This window comes from Gymnodraco acuticeps, unplaced genomic scaffold (genome assembly GCF_902827175.1).
Source record: "Gymnodraco acuticeps unplaced genomic scaffold, fGymAcu1.1, whole genome shotgun sequence".
Lineage (NCBI taxonomy): Eukaryota > Metazoa > Chordata > Actinopteri > Perciformes > Bathydraconidae > Gymnodraco > Gymnodraco acuticeps.
Window position 1 is genome coordinate 5,095,626 of NW_022990501.1, and position 20,200 is coordinate 5,115,825.

Genomic DNA, 20,200 nt, shown 5'->3' on the forward strand with positions numbered 1-20,200 from the left:
CGCTTCACACTCGGTTGCGAACCGATCCAGTGAGTGCTGAAGGTCGCAGACCGATGAAGCCATTAGAACCACATCATCTGCAAAAAGCAGTGGTGCAATCCTTAGTCCACCAAACTGCAGACCCCCTCCCCCACGACTACGCCTCGAAATCCGATCCATGTATATTACAAACAGGATTGGTGACAAAGCGCAGCCCTGGCGGAGGCCAACCCTCACCGGAAATGGGTCCGACTTACTGCCGAGGACCCGGACACAGCTCTCGCTTTGGGAGTACAGAGATTGGATGGCCCTGAGTAGAGACCCCCTCACCCCATACTCCCGCAGCACCTCCCACAGTAACTCCCTGGGAACTCGGTCATACGCCTTCTCCAAGTCTACAAAACACATGTAGACCGGATAAGCGTACTCCCAGGCCCCCTCCAGGATCCTTGCGAGAGTAAAAAGCTGATCCGTCGTTCCACGACCAGGACGGAATCCGCATTGTTCCTCCTCAATCTGAGGTTCGACAATCGGCCTGACCCTCCTTTCGAGTACCTTAGCTTAGAGTAAACTTTCCCGGGGAGGCTGAGTATGACTTAATGACTTTATGAATGTCATCATATTGTAACACTAACGTTGATTCCAATAACAGGAATTGGTGAGTATGAATTCAGTCTGAATGGCATATTTGATATGTTAATAAACGTGTTTGATTGCAGGAGAAAGAGGTGACCATCACCAAAGCTAACGGGGAAACCACGGTGACCACAGTGAGAGTCTGGAACGAGACCGTGTCCAACCTCACTCTCATGGCCCTGGGCTCCTCGGCCCCTGAGATCCTCCTCTCTCTTATTGAGGTACACACCGCCGTTCACATCCCTGTTGTCTTTGAGTTTGTCTTTAAAAATATATGAAATGTCACTTTCTTACCAACATGAATGCACTGCTAAGAATAACACAACAAATCAATTACTTGTAGTTGTGTATTTTACATTGATCAATGAACAAATGAATACAATATTTAATACTGTTAGTGAATACAAATGAGGGTAAACTCAAGGCACAGTAATATGTTCATTATTAGGGATTGCAACAACCAATGTGAAGAAAACATATTTCATATTTATTAGGGCTGTCAACGTTAACACATTAACGCTTGCAATTATTCTTGAAAACTTCAATCAGATTACCAAGACGGGGGCAAGCTTTCTCCCGTAATCCCAGCACAGATTCTTTACCTGTGTGATTACATGGTAAAGAATGACTGAGGACATATCCCCGGTGTGATGAAAACTAAATAAAGCTTCCAGATGGAACTTTAGATGAATGAAAAATTGTGAGCACTTTAACAAACAAGCTGTTACAGGCAAATGTTACTTTTTTATAATTTGTGGAATTCATGTGAATTATTAATTAGACTAAGAAATAAACTAAGCTGAGATGTTATAATAAAGGTAATACACCCTCTTATATATCTTAACAGTTATTGCATCACCACATGTGTATTTGTTTTATCCCCAAAATACAAGTAGATACTAGCATTTTAAATGTGTGATTATGAAGGATTAATCACAAGTTTACATTATTATTGTGATTAACTTAATTAAAAATGTTAACCGATTGACACATTGATTTATTTCTGCTAATAAATATATATTCTCTATACTGTCTCTAATATAGTTAATTTTCAGTTGTTTGTTATATTCTCAAAAAACGTAATATACATTTCAAAGTAGCCCTCTTTTATAATTATATTGTGTTGTTTTGGTTGTTTTAAGGGTATTGGGGATTCCGTTTCAGTTAGAATTAAAATAAGAAATGTTTGATATTGATCTATGTGCCGTTCGTCTTTTTCTGTCCTTAAATGTTGACAGGTGATCGGGCACAACTTTGATGCAGGGGTGCTTGGGCCGAGCACCATAGTGGGCAGCGCTGCCTTCAACATGTTTGTGATCATCGGTATCTGTGTGTGGGTGATCCCGAACGGAGAGTCTCGCAAGATCAAACACCTGCGGGTGTTTTTTATCACGGCCTTCTGGAGTATTTTTGCCTACATTTGGCTCTACCTCATACTGGCTGTCATCTCACCTGGGATCGTGGAGGTTGGTTCAGATGAATATATATATAAATCAATTTCTAATAAATCAAGTGTGTAAACAGGTAATGCTCATGGTGCCTCTTTTGCAGGTGTGGGAGGCCATAGTCACACTGCTCTATTTTCCGGTGTGTGTGGTCTTGGCTTGGATCGCTGACCGTCGCCTACTCTTCTACAAATACATGCACAAGCGTTACCGCGCCGACAAGAGGCACGGCATTGTTGTGGAAATGGAAGGTGACCTTGAGCCCAAGGGCATTGACATGATCATGGATGGAAAGTTGTCGGACGGTGCTTCGTGTGCCGGAAACTCTTCCAGTGTCTCTGTGCAGACAGGCAATGAGCTGGACCAGAACAAAGACGAGGTGAGACACGTGGGAGAAACGCTGCTAGAGACACACATTGCTAGACTGGAGAGTAAATGGTGTAAAATCATAGATTTTGTCCCCTTTAATTTCATGATGTGTTTTTGTATCGGTAATAGGTACAAAAAGTAATTCATAAAAAAGTAATAATAGCACCTTAAAGGTGGGGTAGGTAAGTTTCAGAAACCGGCTCGAGATACACTTTTTGTTATATTCCATGGAATGCTCTTAACATCCCGATAGCAATGAATATCTGAAGTGCTTTGACAAAAAATCCATAAAAAAATGTCATCTGTGGAAGCCGTGGTACTGTAAAAAGCACAATCAATGGAAATTGGATTGCCGCCCTGTCTGTCAGCCTTCCATCTCGTGCACGCACAAATGTATCTCGTGCCCTCATTGGGCGTGCCGTAATTGGGCGTGCATTGCGCGTTCATGTGTGTTGGAGGAGGTGCTCTGTAAGGAAGTCTGAAGGAAGGGGCGGATTCTTTTCGGCTGTGTACTTTCAAATTTTAGTGCACTCGAGCCGGTTTCTGAAACTTACCTACCCCACCTTTAATATACAAAATGGTTGTTTTCTTCATTTTAGCTTCCGAACATATTTTCTTTAAGTGGCGGGAATTATCCTGAAGTATTTTTAAAGGCTTTTAAAAGAAGGAAGACACTGTCAGGCCCACTAGTGTATCATGTTTTCTAACTTTTAAGATACTTCATTTGATTTTCAGGTTTCCTTTGAGCTAATACCAGCAGGGGTCTGAATGTCTGGACTGCAGACAATTAGGTGCTTCCAAAGTTTATCTTAATAAAAAGACCTGCCGTTCCTTAGTCTGCAAGAAGGAACGGCAGGTCTTTTCATAAGAAAATATTACCTCAAGAAACACCAATACTTTTGTCAATATAAACTAAGCCATCACAATCAGAATTCTACATTTTTCCCTGTAAACATTTGGTTTTGTGACAGATGCTCAATATAAATAAGAAAAAAGCTGAATAAAATACTTATTATTATATTTTGCCAAACATACCCCTTTAAAATAATTGTGCATTATTTCCCTCTCTTTGATAGGTGGTCCGCATCCTGAAGGACCTGAAGGAGAAGCACCCAGACAAAGACCTGGACCAGCTGATTGAGATGGCCAACTACTCGGCCCTGGTCCACCAGAAGAAGAGCCGCGCCTTCTACCGAGTCCAGGCCACGCGCCTGATGATTGGTGCCGGCAACGTATTAAGGAAACACGCTGCCGAGCACTCACGGCGCAGCGCAGGCCAGGATACTGACAAGGCCACATGCTCGCACATTTGTTTTGAAAGTGCACAGTTCCAGTGCACAGAAAACTGTGGCTCTCTGAGCATCGGGGTGATCCTTGAGGGGGGGACGGGCCAGAACACTTTCTATGTGGACTACTGTACAGAAAACGGCTCCGCTAATGCTGGGGCAGACTATGACTTCACTAAGGGAACACTGATGTTTAAGCCAGGGGAGGGCCGCAAGGAGATCAAGGTGAGCAGGGGAAAAGGGGACTGTTTTTAAACATTGTGTTCTTTTTGTCTTACCTTTTGCACCCATGAAGAGTGACCAGAGGTGGGAGAAGAACTCAGATCTTGTACTTAAGTAAAAGTAGAAATGATAGAGTGTAGAATACTCTGTTACATGTACAGTACAAGTAAATATCCTGATTTCAAAATGTTACTTATGTAAAAGTACAAAAGTATTAGCATCTAAATATACTTAAAGTACCAAAAGGAAAAGTACTTATCATGCAAATTGGTAATTTTAAGAATAATATATATGATATGTTCTGATTATAATGATTGATCATTAAAGTGTTCTCAAAGCTGGTAAAGATGCAGCTAGTTTTAAAGACTTTGTATACTGCAGGGTAGCTTGCAAATGTATAAAATAAATGTAGTGTGGTAAAAGTACACGATTTACCTCTGAATTGTGGTATGTGCAAAGTAGCATAACATGGAAATACTCAAGTAAAGTATAAGTATCTCAAAATTGTACTTAAGTACAGTACATTGACTATACTCTGTTCTCTCCAGGTGGGCATCTTGGACGATGATGTCTTTGAGGAGGACGAGCATTTCTTTGTGCGTCTTCAGAACCTGAGGTTAGAGGAAGGTGGAGGTGAAGGAACAGGAACTCCACCACAGGCCAGGCTGGTGGAGCCCCTGCAGGCCACCATCACTATCTTGGATGATGACCATGCTGGCATCTTCACCTTCGGCCAGCGCGTGCTGCGGGTCAGTGAGAGCACTGGCATGCTGAAAGTGACGGTGGTGAGGAACTCTGGCTCCAGGGGGACCGTCAGTGTGCCGTACCGTACGGAGGACGGCAGTGCCAAGGCGGGGGTGGACTACGAGGAGGCCAGAGGAGAGGTGGAGTTCACCAATGAGCAGACCAGGTAAGGCCCAGTCAGAAGTGTTCACTCACATCAAAGCCCATTGGCTTCTCTGTGCCACAAATACATAGTTACATTTTTAAAAGCAAAATGATTTCCTAAACATTTAGTTCTGGTAGTTTTTAGACAGAAGCAAATGTGTTGAAGATCTGGTGCCCTGGTGAGTGTTTCAGGAAGTATGACAGTGTTTGTGAGATTGACTCAAAATGAACTATAGGATGTGAAGAAGAAGAAACCCTTAACAAAATTCAGGTTTCCAACTTTGAATGAAACTGTAACTTGTTTGTTTTTATCTTTGTTTTATCAGACACTCTCGTTGAGATTAGGTTATCTTAAACATTCACAAGAACCCAAACAGCAAAACAGAGACAACACAACTAGATGGAGTTAAAAACCTGAGATAATGGAGCTGTTGAATCTCCCAGTGGACTGCAGGGCTCTAGTTAGAGAGTAGATTGCAGTTCCTCCCATTTCAAATGTGAAAATCTGAAACCAGTTCTGCCAACATTACAGCATGCAGTACAGGTATCTAATGTTAAGTAGTTACTAGAAGTTGTACTGTTGTTACTAGATTCAAAGAAAGACAGAGATGTGAGGTCTTTTGGTTGCTTTAATGTAGGTATAGTTGGTTGTTTAGAACGCATTTTGCTACATTTTCTGAAACTGAAATATGGTCTGACAGCCTCTGATACTTGGTCATTATGAACACAAACACATGAGGCAATGCCAAGAAAACTGCACACGGGGAGATCTATTTTGTTATTAGCTAAATTAAATCAAAAATAAATCAAATGTATTGATTCAGTTTCATCTGTGATAAATACCAGTAGACTAATCAATGTTTTAATCAGTGTTCTATTAGCTACAATAGACCAGGAGTGTTAAACGGACTGCACCAAATCATCAATCAGTCCTAACAACATTCCATAGGCAAGTAGACATCACACTGATTCAAATGGCAGGGAATTATATATGTATGCCACATGCACATTTATGGAAGGTTCATTTTTCAGAACTTAGATAAAAAAATACACACAACTTGATAGGAGGAAAGACAAAGATAAAAACGAATATATTCCCTCGATTGGTCCGAACCAGGTTATGTCTGCAGCATACGTCGCTATGCTGATCTAGCCAGGCTAAAAGAGAACCTCGCTTACACACTAATCCGGCTTCACAGTACACCCCTCATTAGTACTCACGCACAGCTCGCTCAGTGCTTTTATATTGATACTACTTTAAACGATTAGTGCTTCTAAGGAAGGGGCACCTGACCCTCAGCGGAGGATTACCAGGAGGAGGAGGAGGTCCTATTGGACCACTTGACACCTAAAGATAATCCCATCCCTGATCAGGTGTGGGGAACCTCCAGTCACCCCATGTTAACTGACAGATCCTTTTCCCATTAAACTTTCAGGTTATATAAGCTGTGTTTGCACATGGTCTAATTGTACACTTAGTGAAAGACTTTGTTATGTAACATGGCCAATGAATGGATGCGTTACAGTCAAGGTAATTAGACTCCTGCGGTGACCATTAAGCTATGTGTGTATTGATACTCTCCTTTCATTTTGTCAGGAATTCCTTTTCCATTTTCCTCAAATGAACTTAATAGACATTGGTTAACCAGGCTGTTGTTGTGCTACAAGTCATTATATTCAGCGCCATTTCATTGGCACACTCAGGAGTAATAGCACACTATGTCTAAGCATGAATTATTTAAAGGCCCATTGTGATGAATTATTGAGCTCACTTCAATTTGTGATGTGATTTAGATGGTAGAGCAAATCTTAAAGATGTGGAGGTATTGTGTATCAACTGTATGCACTTTATGCTTCGTAGTAGTTATGGCTTCTTTCTTTGAATAAAAAACATGTATGCATGCTTTCATATCTCCAGTCAGGTCTTACAGGTGCGCATTATAAATGTGGCGGAGTACGAGAAGCAGGAGAACTTCTTCATCGTGCTGGAGGACCCAAAATGGTTGAAGCGGGGCCTCTCTGGTAAATGTTACTAAAACTAAAATCTCATTATTAATTTATAAGGGACTAGTTTTAATCATGATAAGGTAATGCTGATTATGTCAAAGAGGAATTGTTCATTTCACACACAATAGATGGCAGTAATATATCATATCTAGTGTCTAATTATACAACAGCAACACATGCGGCTGAATGTTCGGCACCTGCATCAGAGTAACTGACTGCATTTTAGCACGCTAATGTACCCTGCCCTGATATTAGTGTTCTTATATTGTAATAAATCAGTGTCTGTCTTTCTTCACAGCCCTGCTGCTTAACCAGGGTAAGATAGCTTGGGTGTTAAAGGTGCAATGTGCAGCATTTATAAAAACCAGCATATTCAAATTAGCCAATAACCAAAAATCTCTTATTTTGTCTTAAAGGGGACCTATTATGCAAAATCCTCTTCTTCATGTCTCTTCTTCATCAACATGTGTCCCCTCTTCTTCATGTCTCTTCTACATCAACATGTGTCCCCTCTTCTTCATGTCTCTTCTTCATCAACATGTGTCCCCTCTTCTTCATGTCTCTTCTACATCAACATGTGTCCCCTCTTCTTCATGTCTCTTCTTCATCAACATGTGTCCCCTCTTCTTCATGTCTCTTCTACATCAACATGTGTCCCCTCTTCTTCATGTCTCTTCTACATCAACATGTGTCCCCTCTTCTTCATGTCTCTTCTACATCAACATGTGTCCCCTCTTCTTCATGTCTCTTCTACATCAACATGTGTCCCCTCTTCTTCATGTCTCTTCTACATCAACATGTGTCCCCTCTTCTTCATGTCTCTTCTTCATCAACATGTGTCCCCTCTTCTTCATGTCTCTTCTACATCAACATGTGTCCCCTCTTCTTCATGTCTCTTCTTCATCAACATGTGTCCCCTCTTCTTCATGTCTCTTCTACATCAACATGTGTCCCCTCTTCTTCATGTCTCTTCTACATCAACATGTGTCCCCTCTTCTTCATGTCTCTTCTACATCACCACGTGTCCCCTCTTCTTCATGTCTCTTCTACATCACCATGTGTCCCCTCTTCTTCATGTCTCTTCTACATCACCATGTGTCCCCTCTTCTTCATGTCTCTTCTACATCACCATGTGTCCCCTCTTCTTCATGTCTCTTCTACATCAACATGTGTCCCCTCTTCTTCATGTCTCTTCTACATCAACATGTGTCCCCTCTTCTTCATGTCTCTTCTACATCAACATGTGTCCCCTCTTCTTCATGTCTCTTCTACATCAACATGTGTCCCCTCTGTGGAAAGAGACCCTGAAAGTTTCAGGAACAAATATTCTCTCTCTTTTTGTCCTGATCCATTTCTATAAAAACCTGTCTGAAAAAGAGCTGATCAAATTTTGGCCGCTTTATGATGTCACAAGGTTTTGTTGGCTTGTGTAACCATTAGCCAATCACCAACCAAGGTAACCCCCCCCCACCTTATCACCTGAATCTCCTCCTAGAGCACCATTGAATTCTTTGTAACCAAATGTCTCTCAGAGGGGCGTGGGGAGGGGCTCCTTATTTTCATCTGAACTAACAGACAGAGAATCAGCACTTTGGAAACAGGTCTCAAACAGAGGGGATTATGGGATGCTGCAATGATCTGTTTGGTGTTTGGAGGCCAAACACTTCAGAGACATGTTTTGTATACATCTGAGACCTATAATATATTGATGAAAAACAGTACAATAGGGGACCTTTAATGGAGCACTTTTAATAATATTAATCAGCAGTGAAGTTAGAGTGTGTTTCTTTAAATGAATTACATAAAACAACCACCCTCAAAAACAGCAGATCTCCTGGCCATACTTTTACACTTCCTAGCATTGTGTGTTGTGTTTGTTTAAAAGAGCAAAAACACGGTTTCATTCTTCCTCGACAAAAAGCAATGGGTTTTTCCCAATGCTTTTTGGAATATTGCAGAAAATAAGATCTGTGGCAAACACACCTTTATGATACTTTCAAGTTCTGTTCAGCAGGATAATGTAATCGTCTGAAGTATAAAGCCAATGTTAAGCTATAAATGAACTACATGAAAGTTGCATGGCTGTGTACTGCCTCTGCTAAGCTAAGGGCGGACAAAGACCACAGGTGGTGTTGGAGTAGGCCCTTCTACCGTGGATGGCTCCAGCTGGTGATCAGGGGCCTCATTTATAAACGGTGCGTACGCTCAAAAGATGGCGTACGCCAGTTTCGAAGCGATGTTTGCGATTTATAAAACACAAACTTGACGGGAAAACGTGCGGTCCTCCACGCAAACTCTGACCCATGCGTACGCACTACCAGGCCCGGTTCTACGGGAGTGCATAAGGGTGCATTGCACCCTCAGTTGAGTCGTTATGCACCCTCATTTGAAAAATGAAAAGTGAAACAAAAAAAATTAAAAGTGAAAAATATTACATATATAATAACAATAATAATAATAGTAGTAAGAAGAAGAAGAAGAAGAAGAAGAATATAGTTAAAATAAATTGTAATTGTGGTTAAATAACATTGTCTGCTGCATTTATTTGGTCAATTTAAACGGCAAGTAACGTTATCATGTCAGGTGCGCGTGACCTGTGCCGCTGCGCATTCATCATCTGCAAGGTGCTTACACAGCAGTCAATGATGGACATCAGAAAATGGTTAAAACAACCAGCCCTTATCGCCAGCAGTAACACTGCATCTACTGCAGATAATAACAGTTCAGATCATGGGGACATTACGTTACCCGCGGCCACTGTCGTGGACAACAACGTCCTCCCGCCCGAATGCTGGCTTTGCCCGCAGCCGTCTTCGTTGCCCCAAACACCGCCACCCCTCGGCGGCCCGCAAGTGCCAGAGGACCTCGGCAAAACAGAGCCTGCCCAGGTATATTTAAAAAAGTACCCAACTCGCCTTTACAGTGGGGTAAGGTGCTCATTTCGCAGCTCATGGTTTCAAAACAGAGATTGGCTGGAAAATTCATGTAAAAAAGATGCCATCTTCTGCTATGCATGTAGACATTTCGGTTCAAGTACGTCAGATGCCTTCACCACAACTGGCTACAACAACTGGCGCCATGCTCTTGTACGTGATAAGGGACTGGGAAGGCATGAATCAAGAAAAGAGCACATGAATTCAGTGGCTTTGTGGAAGGAGAGGTTCTGAAACAGTTCTGTTTCATATGGGTGTTGAGATGTATCCATAGATCTCTTCATTTTGCTCTCAAAGTGCACCACATTGATACTTTTAACTTAAATATTTAAAAATAAATCTTCCCGGGGAGCATACCCCCGGACCCCTCTAGAGGAGGTGAGGACCCCCCTAGTGGGTGTTAGGTCAACTCCCCACTTATAAAAATAGCACTGCACCCTCTCTAATCTCAGATGCACCCTGAGTCATTTTGTTGTGGAACCGGGCCTGCGCACTACGCACAACAACGGGAGAGACGAGAAACTGCGACACCGTTGGCAGAAGGAAGAATGGAGAGAAATATGTGAAAATAATACCATAAATAAAATATTACCTCTCATTTATCATATATGTAGAATTCATTTTCACAGATTGATTAAAGCCAATCTTAAAATGATTAACCAAACGCCTGTTTGCGACTCCTCAGTGCACACAAAAACATAACTTGGAGAAATAAATAAATACGGATATGTTATTGAAAACAACCTCAAATATGTTGTGTTAATGTTATGACATGTATTCTCATAAATGATGTGGTAAGCAGGAGGACAGAATTACGTCTAAACTGAGGCCGTTTTGCTTTTCTATAGGTTATAGACACGAGCATAGTTTTATATACTATCATGTTTAATCAAGTTTTATGACGTTTGCTAAGACTTGATAAGTCACTCATAAAACACAGGAGTATGGAAACTAAGAACACCATATATTTGGTAGATTTGGCAGCTGATATTACACAACACATTTGTTTTTATTTCATTTAACTGGTGGATATAGAGTTGCTGCAGGGGGGGGGGGGCTGGTTGACAGCTGGAACACAAACCACCAAAGGAAAAAATAAGCATTAATTGACCCCGATACTTTCTTACAGTTTCTCCTCATGGGGGGGTCTCCTGTCCCCGGCACAAACACACTGACGCACTGCCTGAGGAAGGTTATGTGTATTGTGTCATTAACTTTTTTCGGACCACTTATTTATTTATTTTGTTGACGATCAATCCGACCTTCATGCTGCTACTCTGGTTCAAACTGCATCCACCAAAACAATGATTTATCTCCACCTGCCCAAAATAACCAACATCTGACACGGGGTCCTTCTCACTTCGGTTAAATGGATTCCTTGCGTCCCTCACTTGCGTAGTTTCCCTGCGACTATTCCCTCCCACCAGGGAAGCATGGAGAGACGCAAGGAAACCACGAGAAGCAGGGAAATGAGTTTTAAGAGCAATGGGACGTCCTTTCCTCCGGAGCGTCACGTGAAGCGACGACCGTTTGTGATGACGCAGCACAGCTGATCGTCTGACAGCAGCTCTGTCCCCGTTATTTTCACAAACACCCCCGCCACACATTTACTGACACAAACATTTGTATCATCTGTTGTAGACCCAAATAAATAAAATCAAATAAGAACTAATTCTCAAAAAAGATAAACGCCATTCTTAAAATGTATAAACGAACAATAGTTAGATTAATATTGATTAGAGTGCACAATAGAAATAAAATAATTGAGAGAAGAAAAAGAGATATGTTATCTATCAAAACCCAGTTAGATTAACATTCATTGGATTGCACACTTTGTTTGTTTGGATATGTAACACATTAACATTGTAATAGCACTTAATGACTGACTGAATGGAAATGACAATAAATGAAAATGCAAAACGAAAAAAGCGATCATGAAAATGTTTCCAACACATGAATAAAATGATTTTTGACCACTTTGTTGTTCAGATATATCACATATTTGTAACTAAATGAAACATTCATTGAAACAAAACACGGTATAAACTGAGGAGTGACTCCCGTGAGGTTCATGTATTTTCTTCACTCCGCTGGGAAACTGCTCTCATGTCAAGAAGCATCAGATCAGTGCATGCACTGCCTCGTCCAATCAGTGAGCGATACACAGTAAGGGGGCGGGGCGAGTGTCTGAGGATTTCATCGGAGGATGGTCTGGTGGTTCCTCGATTATAGCTCCTCCATTATCGCTCCTCGTTCCTCACTCCTCGGTTCTAAGATAATAAGGCCACTGGGACGCTACTCAAGATGGCGCAGACAAATCAACTTCCGGTGAGACCGAGGAGCGAGGAAATGAAAAATAAGAGAAGTGAAACGCAGCCAGGGGTCCTTCTCACTTCGGTTAAATGGATTCCTTGCGTCCCTCACTTGCGTCGTTTCCCTGTGACTATTCCCTCCCACCAGGGAAGCATGGAGAGACGAAAGGAAACCACGAGAAGCAGGGAAATGAGTTTTAAGAGCAATGGGACGTCCTTTCCTCCGTAGCGTCACGTGAAGCGACGACCGTTTGTGATGACGCAGCACAGCTGATCGTCTGACAGCAGCTCTGTCCCCGTTATTTCCACACACACCCCCGCCTCACATTTACTGACACAAACATTTGTATCATCTGTTGCAGACCCCAATAAATCAAATCAAATAAGAACTAATTCTCAAAAAAGATAAACGCCATTCTTAAAATGTATAAACGAACAATAGTTAGATTAATATTGATTAGAGTGCACAATAGAAATAAAATAATTGAGAGAAGAAAAAGAGATATGTTATCTATCAAAACCCAGTTAGATTAACATTCATTGGATTGCACACTTTGTTTGTTTGTGTGGATATGTAGCAAATTAACCTTTTAATAGCACTTAATGACTGACTGAATGGAAATTACAATAAATGAAAATGTAAAACGAAAAAAGCGATCATGAAAATGTTTCCAATAAATGATAATAAAATTATTTTTGACCACTTTGCTGTTCAGATATATCACATATTTGTAACTAAATGAAACATTCATTGAAACAAAACACGGTATAACTGAGGAGTGACTCCCGTGAGGTTCATGTATTTTCTTCACTCCGCTGGGAAACTGCTCTCATGTCAAGAAGCATCAGATCAGTGCATGCACTGCCTCGTCCAATCAGTGAGCGATACACAGTAAGGGGGCGGGGCGAGTGTCTGAGGATTTCATCGGAGGATGGTCTGGTGGTTCCTCGATTATAGCTCCTCCATTATCGCTCCTCGTTCCTCACTCCTCGGTTCTAAGATAATAAGGCCACTGGGACGCTACTCAAGATGGCGCAGACAAATCAACTTCCGGTGAGACCGAGGAGCGAGGAAATGAAAAATAAGAGAAGTGAAACGCAGCCAGGGGTCCTTCTCACTTCGGTTAAATGGATTCCTTGCTTCCCTCAGTGGCGTCGTTTACCTGTGACTATTCCCTCCCACCAGGGAAGCATGGAGAGACGCAAGGAAACCACGAGAAGCAGGGAAATGAGTTTTAAGAGCAATGGGACGTCCTTTCCTCCGGAGCGTCACGTGAAGCGACGACCGTTTGTGATGACGCTGCACAGCTGATCGTCTGACAGCAGCTCTGTCCCCGTTATTTCCACACACACCCCCGCCTCACATTTACTGACACAAACATTTGTATCATCTGTTGCAGACCCAAATAAATCAAATCAAATAAGAACTAATTCTCAAAAAATATAAACGCCATTCTTAAAATGTATAAACGAACAATAGTTAGATTAATATTGATTAGAGTGCACAAAAGAAATAAAATAATTGAAAGAAGAAAAAGAGATATGTTATCTATCAAAACCCAGTTAGATTAACATTCATTGGATTGCACACTTTGTTTGTGTGGATATGTAGCAAATTAACCTTTTAATAGCACTTAATGACTGACTGAATGGAAATGACAATACATGAAAATGTAAAACGAAAAAAGCGATCATGAAAATGTTTCCAATAAATGATAATAAAATTATTTTTGACCACTTTGTTGTTCAGATATATCACATATTTGTAACTAAATGATACATTCATTGAAACAAAACATGGTATAAACTGAGGAGAGAGAGGTTCATGTGTTTTCTTCACTCCGCTGGGAAACTGCTCTCATGTCAAGAAGCATCAGATCAGTGCATGCACTGCCTCGTCCAATCAGTGAGCGGTACACAGTAAGGGGGCGGGGCGAGTGTCTGAGGATTTCATCGGAGGATGGTCTGGTGGTTCCTCGGTTATAGCTCGTCCATTCTCGCTCCTCGGTCCTCCGGCAAAAATAAGGCCATTGGGACGCTACTCAAGATGGCGCAGACAAATCAACTTCCGGTGAGACCGAGGAGCGAGGAAATGAAAAATAAGAGAAGTGAGAAGGGCCCAGGGTGTGAGATGTCTTTTTTAGCTGTTCTGTCGTCATTTCCTGCGATCTTCTTCATGCAGTCAATCAAAATGAATATTAATACGGGGCGTTTCTTTGACTATTTATAGGCAAATATGAGCGTTACGCGAAGCTCGCAAAAGCTGCGCCACATTTCGAGTTGATTGGAATTATATCAAACAATTATTGATTGTGATTTATAAAGGGAGACCGGTCCTACACGTCCTACGCCGGTACGCAGTGTTTTATGAATCGGAAAATGTCTGTGCGTATTTATTTGCTTTGTCCTACGTAAGCAACCTTCCCACGTGAATCCTACGCAAGGCTTTATAAATGAGGCCCCAGAGCTTAAGTGCAATATTTACATGGAGGTATGCATCGGAATTATAAACAAGTCTTCTTTTTAATTGGTACCCTACTGGTTTACACTTTTAAATGATCCCTTGAGCAGAAACTCACAGGCATAGCTAGCTGTCTATTTCACCTAACAAGCTTAGCAATTCATATGCTTTGAGTCATAGATTGGACATTTTAGAGTTAAAGGTCACATGTCATGGCCATTTCCACTGATCATAATTCCATTGTTGAGGTCTACTAGAATAGATTTACATTGTGCAATGTTCCAAACTCACATTGGTTTCGCATACAGCATCTCTGTATAGTATGTGTATTCAGCAGTATTCACTCTCTCCACTAAACGGCTCGTTGCAGCTCTTGCCCCCCCCCCCCCCCCTCCCTGTGAGCCCAGTGTGCTCCGATTGGTCGGGACCAGTCGGGACATTGTGAATCGCGCTGAGCTCCGTGGAGGTGTTGTTTCCTTGTTTAGCGATACACAGCGAAACACAGCCAAACTCACCCTGAGCACACACAAAGTCACAGCCGAAGTAAAAACAATAAGTGTGGCTTGATATTGAGTAAGAAAAGGGTTGATAAACGCTGTGAGAATGGGTCTGCAGAGAGAATTTCGCCGCGATCCCAACTGTCTGTTATCAGCCTGCAGCCAGGGAGGAGAAATCAGCAGAGCTGCCTGCACTGAGTGTGTGAGGAAGTCCGTGGATTGGTCAATTTGGACCAATCAGCGGGGGCTTAACGTAACGGCTCTGCGGACGTAACGTAACGACTCCACGGATTGGTCCATTTCGTTCCGGGGACGACATGACGTCATGATGTACCCGGAAGAATCAAATGGACAGTGACGTATCTCCAACGAGGCGTTTTGGGGAGGTATTTTCTGTTTTAGAGTTTTACTCGCTACATGGTGTACTTTGAGGGTTTTGACTCTGCACAACGTTTACATGCATAACAACCTTCATAACACACAAGGGGACGGGTAATAACCGGAAAAGCATGACATGTCACCTTTAAGTCAAAGACTGAGGTGTGAGTCGGTGAAGAAAATTGCCTAAATTCAGGGCTAAAATTCCTCTTGGCCACTCCAGTTCAACAGGAAGTTCACAATATCAAGACGTTCTGTAAATGCCACATGCAGCACCTTTACAACTGTTTGAAAGTGTGTGTGAAGTACGGAATGTATTTATCTCTTAATGCTTGAGGTTTTGGCCTGTGCCATTGGCTGAGGTTAAGGATATGTGTGTGTTTTGTAAATTACACAATCAATACAATAATATACATGATACTTACATCTCTGTGCTCCCTAAAAGGCAACCCCACCCCTGAGGAGGAGGAGGCCCGGAGAATATCTGAGATGGGCAAACCTATTTTAGGGGAGCACAGCCGGCTAGAGGTCGTCATAGAGGAGTCCTGTGAGTTTAAGGTGGGTGACCGGCTGAAAGAAGGCGTTACAATAGCAGTAAACCAACACTCTCTGTACAAATAGATCACTGAAAACAAGATGTACAAGTATATCTACATTTTTGTATATACTGTTTGCCTAAATTGACCTAAGTTACTTACATTATATACATTCTTAATTTGAAGCAGTAGCATTAATATGAAAGGCTTTAACAAGTATTAGCACCAGAGGGATTGGGGTTTTAAATCTGTTATTTATGTATGTGTGTGTGTGTGTATTGGTTAATTAACTGCCTCACACCCTCTTACTCATCAGACTCCCAATGGAGTGCTAGACCAGGTACAGTTTCTGCCTGCATCCTGTGTGTCATTGGACTTATTAGTCATTTCTCATCTCGTGTTCAATTTTTGTGTACTCTCATTATACTCTTAACGTTATCATATTAATAGATACCCTTTTTGAATTATCCACTTTTCATATGCTTTACAAGTATCTTGAGTTCAGATATTTGTTCATTCATGTGTGCTGTTTGAATTTTTCAGTTGGTTCACTTATTAGTCATTTCTCATCTCGTGTTCAATTTTTGTGTACTCTCATTATACTCTTAACGTTATCATATTAATAGATACCCTTTTTGAATTATCCACTTTTCATATGCTTTACAAGTATCTTGAGTTCAGATATTTGTTCATTCATGTGTGCTGTTTGAATTTTTCAGTTGGTTTATGTTTTATTAAATTCAAAGTCAGTGATTTTGTGGGTATACTATTAATGTTAGTGTGTTCATATTTGCCATATTCGTTTTGCAATTCACAACAGGACCTTGTCTGCATCATTAGCCTCTGATATAAGCTTACTTTATTTCATCATGTTGCTGATAATCCCACAAACAAAATGATCTGTTTATATAAAGGTAAAATACAGATATGTTATGTGTTGTAACAGAACACAGTGGACAAACTCCTGAAGGACACAAATCTGGCTGTAGTGATCGGCACTCACTCATGGAGAGAGCAGTTCATTGGAGCACTCACAGTCTGTGCAGGTCAGTGGCTATTTTATATTTGTTTTTTATTTCATCATTAAATGTACTGGTTAGGTTTGATTTTTCTGTGATTTAACATTCCTGTCATTTTGTAAAAACATTCAATATCCTAATTCCTTTTCTTGTCGGAGTTAGACAAGAAGATTGATATCACTTTTATGTCAGTCAGTTAAATATGGAACTACAGCTAGCAGCGGATGAGCCTAGTTTGGCATAAACTGTGGAAATGAGGAGAGACAGCCAACCTGGCTATGTTCAAATGTTACAAAATCTGCCAACCTGCTCATATCACAAGCTCACTTATGTCAGATACCATTTGTGTAAATCGTAGAAAAAATGAGAAGTTGTATTTTTACTTCTGGCTGCATCCAAATTGTTAACGTATTATTTTGTGGAAGGTGTGTTTGATCTATCTTCACTGTGTCTCCCTCGATCAGGTGACGGAGATGAAGAGGAGGGACAAGAGCAGCGAAGTCCGAACTGCTGCGACTATTTCATACACATAGTGTGCGTTTTCTGGAAGGTTCTGTTTGCCTTCTGCCCGCCCACACAGTACTGGAACGGATGGGCGTGCTTCATAGTGTCAATCTCTGTCATTGGTTTCTTAACAGCCATTATTGGAGACCTAGCTTCCCACTTCGGCTGCACCGTCGGCCTCAGAGACACGGTCACTGCGGTGGTCTTTGTAGCGCTGGGGACCTCCCTTCCTGGTAAGTGACACTACTGAGTAGGGAGGTACACACAGTAACCCAAATGTATAAGTCAGTGCATGTATTCCAGAAGTCTTAGCCTGAATAAGAAGAACTGAATTATTTCATTTACATTGTTACAGCAAAGTATAGATAGAGACGAAATTAATAGAACACCACTATGTTAAAGGCATGCACATATTATTTTAAATAAAAAATATTACAGTTTACAGATGTACACATTCAGGTAGGTATGTAGCAGCAGTATTTATAAAATTAAAATAATTGTAACATTGTAGAATGAAGTGTGGTATATACCAGTATTAAAATATTATGGCACATAGTTACATAAAGATTCTTGTTACAGTAATGGATGGATGGACTAAATAACTAATTAACTAAGAGTAGCAGCCAGTAGTAATAATAATATTAGCTAGCAACTTATTGCACATAAGAGTTGTTGTACAACAGTGGGGTCGTAGTGTTTGTTTGTTTGGCTTTTCTTTTTTTTTCTTTTTTTACATTATTGCACATTGGTGTTATTTTATAACAGCGGTGTCATAGTCTGTGTTGTTGTATATTTGGTGGTCTACACTTTTCGAACACTGTGTATTTATCTTGGTGTTTATTTTCCCAGATACCTTTGCCAGTAAAGTGGCTGCCACTCAGGACCAGTATGCGGATGCATGTGTGGGAAACGTGACAGGAAGCAACGCGGTCAATGTGTTTTTGGGCATTGGGCTGGCCTGGTCCGTGGCTGCCATCTATTGGCAAGTCAAAGGTAAAGTCTTCCGCGTTGACCCCGGCTCGCTGGCCTTCTCCGTCACACTCTTCACCATTTTCGCATTCTTCGCTATGGGAGTGTTGATGATACGCCGGAGGCCGTCTATAGGCGGCGAACTGGGTGGCCCTCGAGTCACCAAAGTCCTCACTTCTCTGCTCCTCTTCGGACTCTGGTTCCTTTACATCCTCTTCTCCAGCTTGGAGGCCTACTGCCATATAAAGGGCTTCTAAGAGAGCACAGCAGGGGAGAGAAGTGACTGCAGGATCACAAACACACATCACCAGGACATTACACTTCTGTTCCATAACTACTACTGAGAAGACCAATCATCACCGCTGCCATGGTTCAAAATAAAATGTATACGCAGACTGGCACAGCAAACCGTTACGTCATATCCACTGCAGGACAGTCCCAGTCATCCGAATGTATTGTGACTGCACTGAATAATTTTCACTTAAGTGGACTAAATAACGTGCAGTGACATTTTATGATAAAGTTGAGCAAAGCTGGCCGGCATGTTCTCTGTGAAGTCCCTGGATTTTGTTTGATACCTGACAGCTGACAACCTGGATTTCAAGTTTGGACTCATTTCTCCTCATAATAAAATGTGTAAAACAATGACAGCTGCTTTTACACAGATGTGCAATGTACACTTGAGAAACTGAAACATTGACTTTAATTAATTAAATGTATTATGTCAACAAATTACACATTGTATTAGGTTAGTTGAAAGCAATACTTTTAAGTTTAAATACAAAATATTAGTTTCAACTTAATATTATTGCTTTGAACTATTAAGTTGAACCTTATAGTTTGTATTCAAACTTTAACTTATTGCTTTCAACAAACCTAATACAATTATGTGTAATTTGTTGACATACAGTTATACATTTAATTTAAGTTAACATGTTTTCAGTGTAAGGACAACTGTGATCATTGTGTTTATACCATTGTCACACGGAAGCTCCATTTCAAACTCACATCTGTGTTGTCATTTAGCTGCATAAACCAATAATGATGTCTCTTTAATTGAGTTAATCTGTCATTTAGCTCAAAGAATAAAGTGTTGTTGCTATGGTTAGTGTAGAGCAGTGCTTCTCAAAGTGTGGTCCGCGGACCACTGGTGGTCCGTGAGCGCCCCCTAGTGGTCCGTGAGTATATTGGTAAAATTTCACATTTGAAATTAATTAATTAATTAAAGTTTTCCGCACTCTCGCGGGAATATCTCCTCAATGGAGCGAACTTAAGTTTCACTTTCGATTGCATGATATAGCCCAGATAAACACCTTCATCACACATGTGGCCACTTGTTTGTACCATTTTCAGGCGATTTGTAAAAAACGATGTGTTTTTGGATATTTGTGGAGTTAGGTGGTCCGCGAGTGTTTTTTTATTGGTTAAGTGGTCCTTGGTATGAAAAAGTTTGAAAAACACTGGTGTAGAGGAAACTTCTGTGTAGCAATGCTGTAGGAGTCACCGACTCAGGAAGGAGACACGGTAGGAGCAGTAGCTTTGATGTCAAACACTGATGGTTTATTTCGAGTTACGGCCAGAGGATTCACATCACAAGTCCAAGAGCCAGAGGTTCTGACTTCACGGTAGAGTTGCCACGTCAATTCTGGAGCGCCTCTCTCTTGCCAACCCATTTAACTGGTTCCACAGAGAGTCATCAACATGTTTTGATAAGATAGCTTTAGATAGTTTGGGCACACTAAGTTACCAGCTTCCGCCA

The 20,200-nt window shown here is 41.3% G+C and overlaps 1 protein-coding gene across 1 annotated transcript in view; it reads left to right on the forward strand.

Annotated features, from left to right (window-relative positions):
- The window catches only part of slc8a2a (solute carrier family 8 member 2a), a 59,149-nt gene extending 39,985 nt beyond the window's left edge, over positions 1–19,164 (forward strand). Inside the window, exons 3-12 of the mRNA XM_034226666.1 lie at positions 699–836; positions 1,854–2,081; positions 2,167–2,439; positions 3,506–3,940; positions 4,486–4,847; positions 6,744–6,847; positions 15,859–15,971; positions 16,896–16,995; positions 17,433–17,705; positions 18,322–19,164. Of these exons, the coding sequence (XP_034082557.1) occupies positions 699–836; positions 1,854–2,081; positions 2,167–2,439; positions 3,506–3,940; positions 4,486–4,847; positions 6,744–6,847; positions 15,859–15,971; positions 16,896–16,995; positions 17,433–17,705; positions 18,322–18,698 (2,403 nt within the window). The 3' untranslated portion in view covers positions 18,699–19,164. The remainder of the gene's footprint in view (positions 1–698; positions 837–1,853; positions 2,082–2,166; positions 2,440–3,505; positions 3,941–4,485; positions 4,848–6,743; positions 6,848–15,858; positions 15,972–16,895; positions 16,996–17,432; positions 17,706–18,321) is intronic.
- The last annotated feature ends 1,036 nt before the right edge of the window (positions 19,165–20,200 follow it).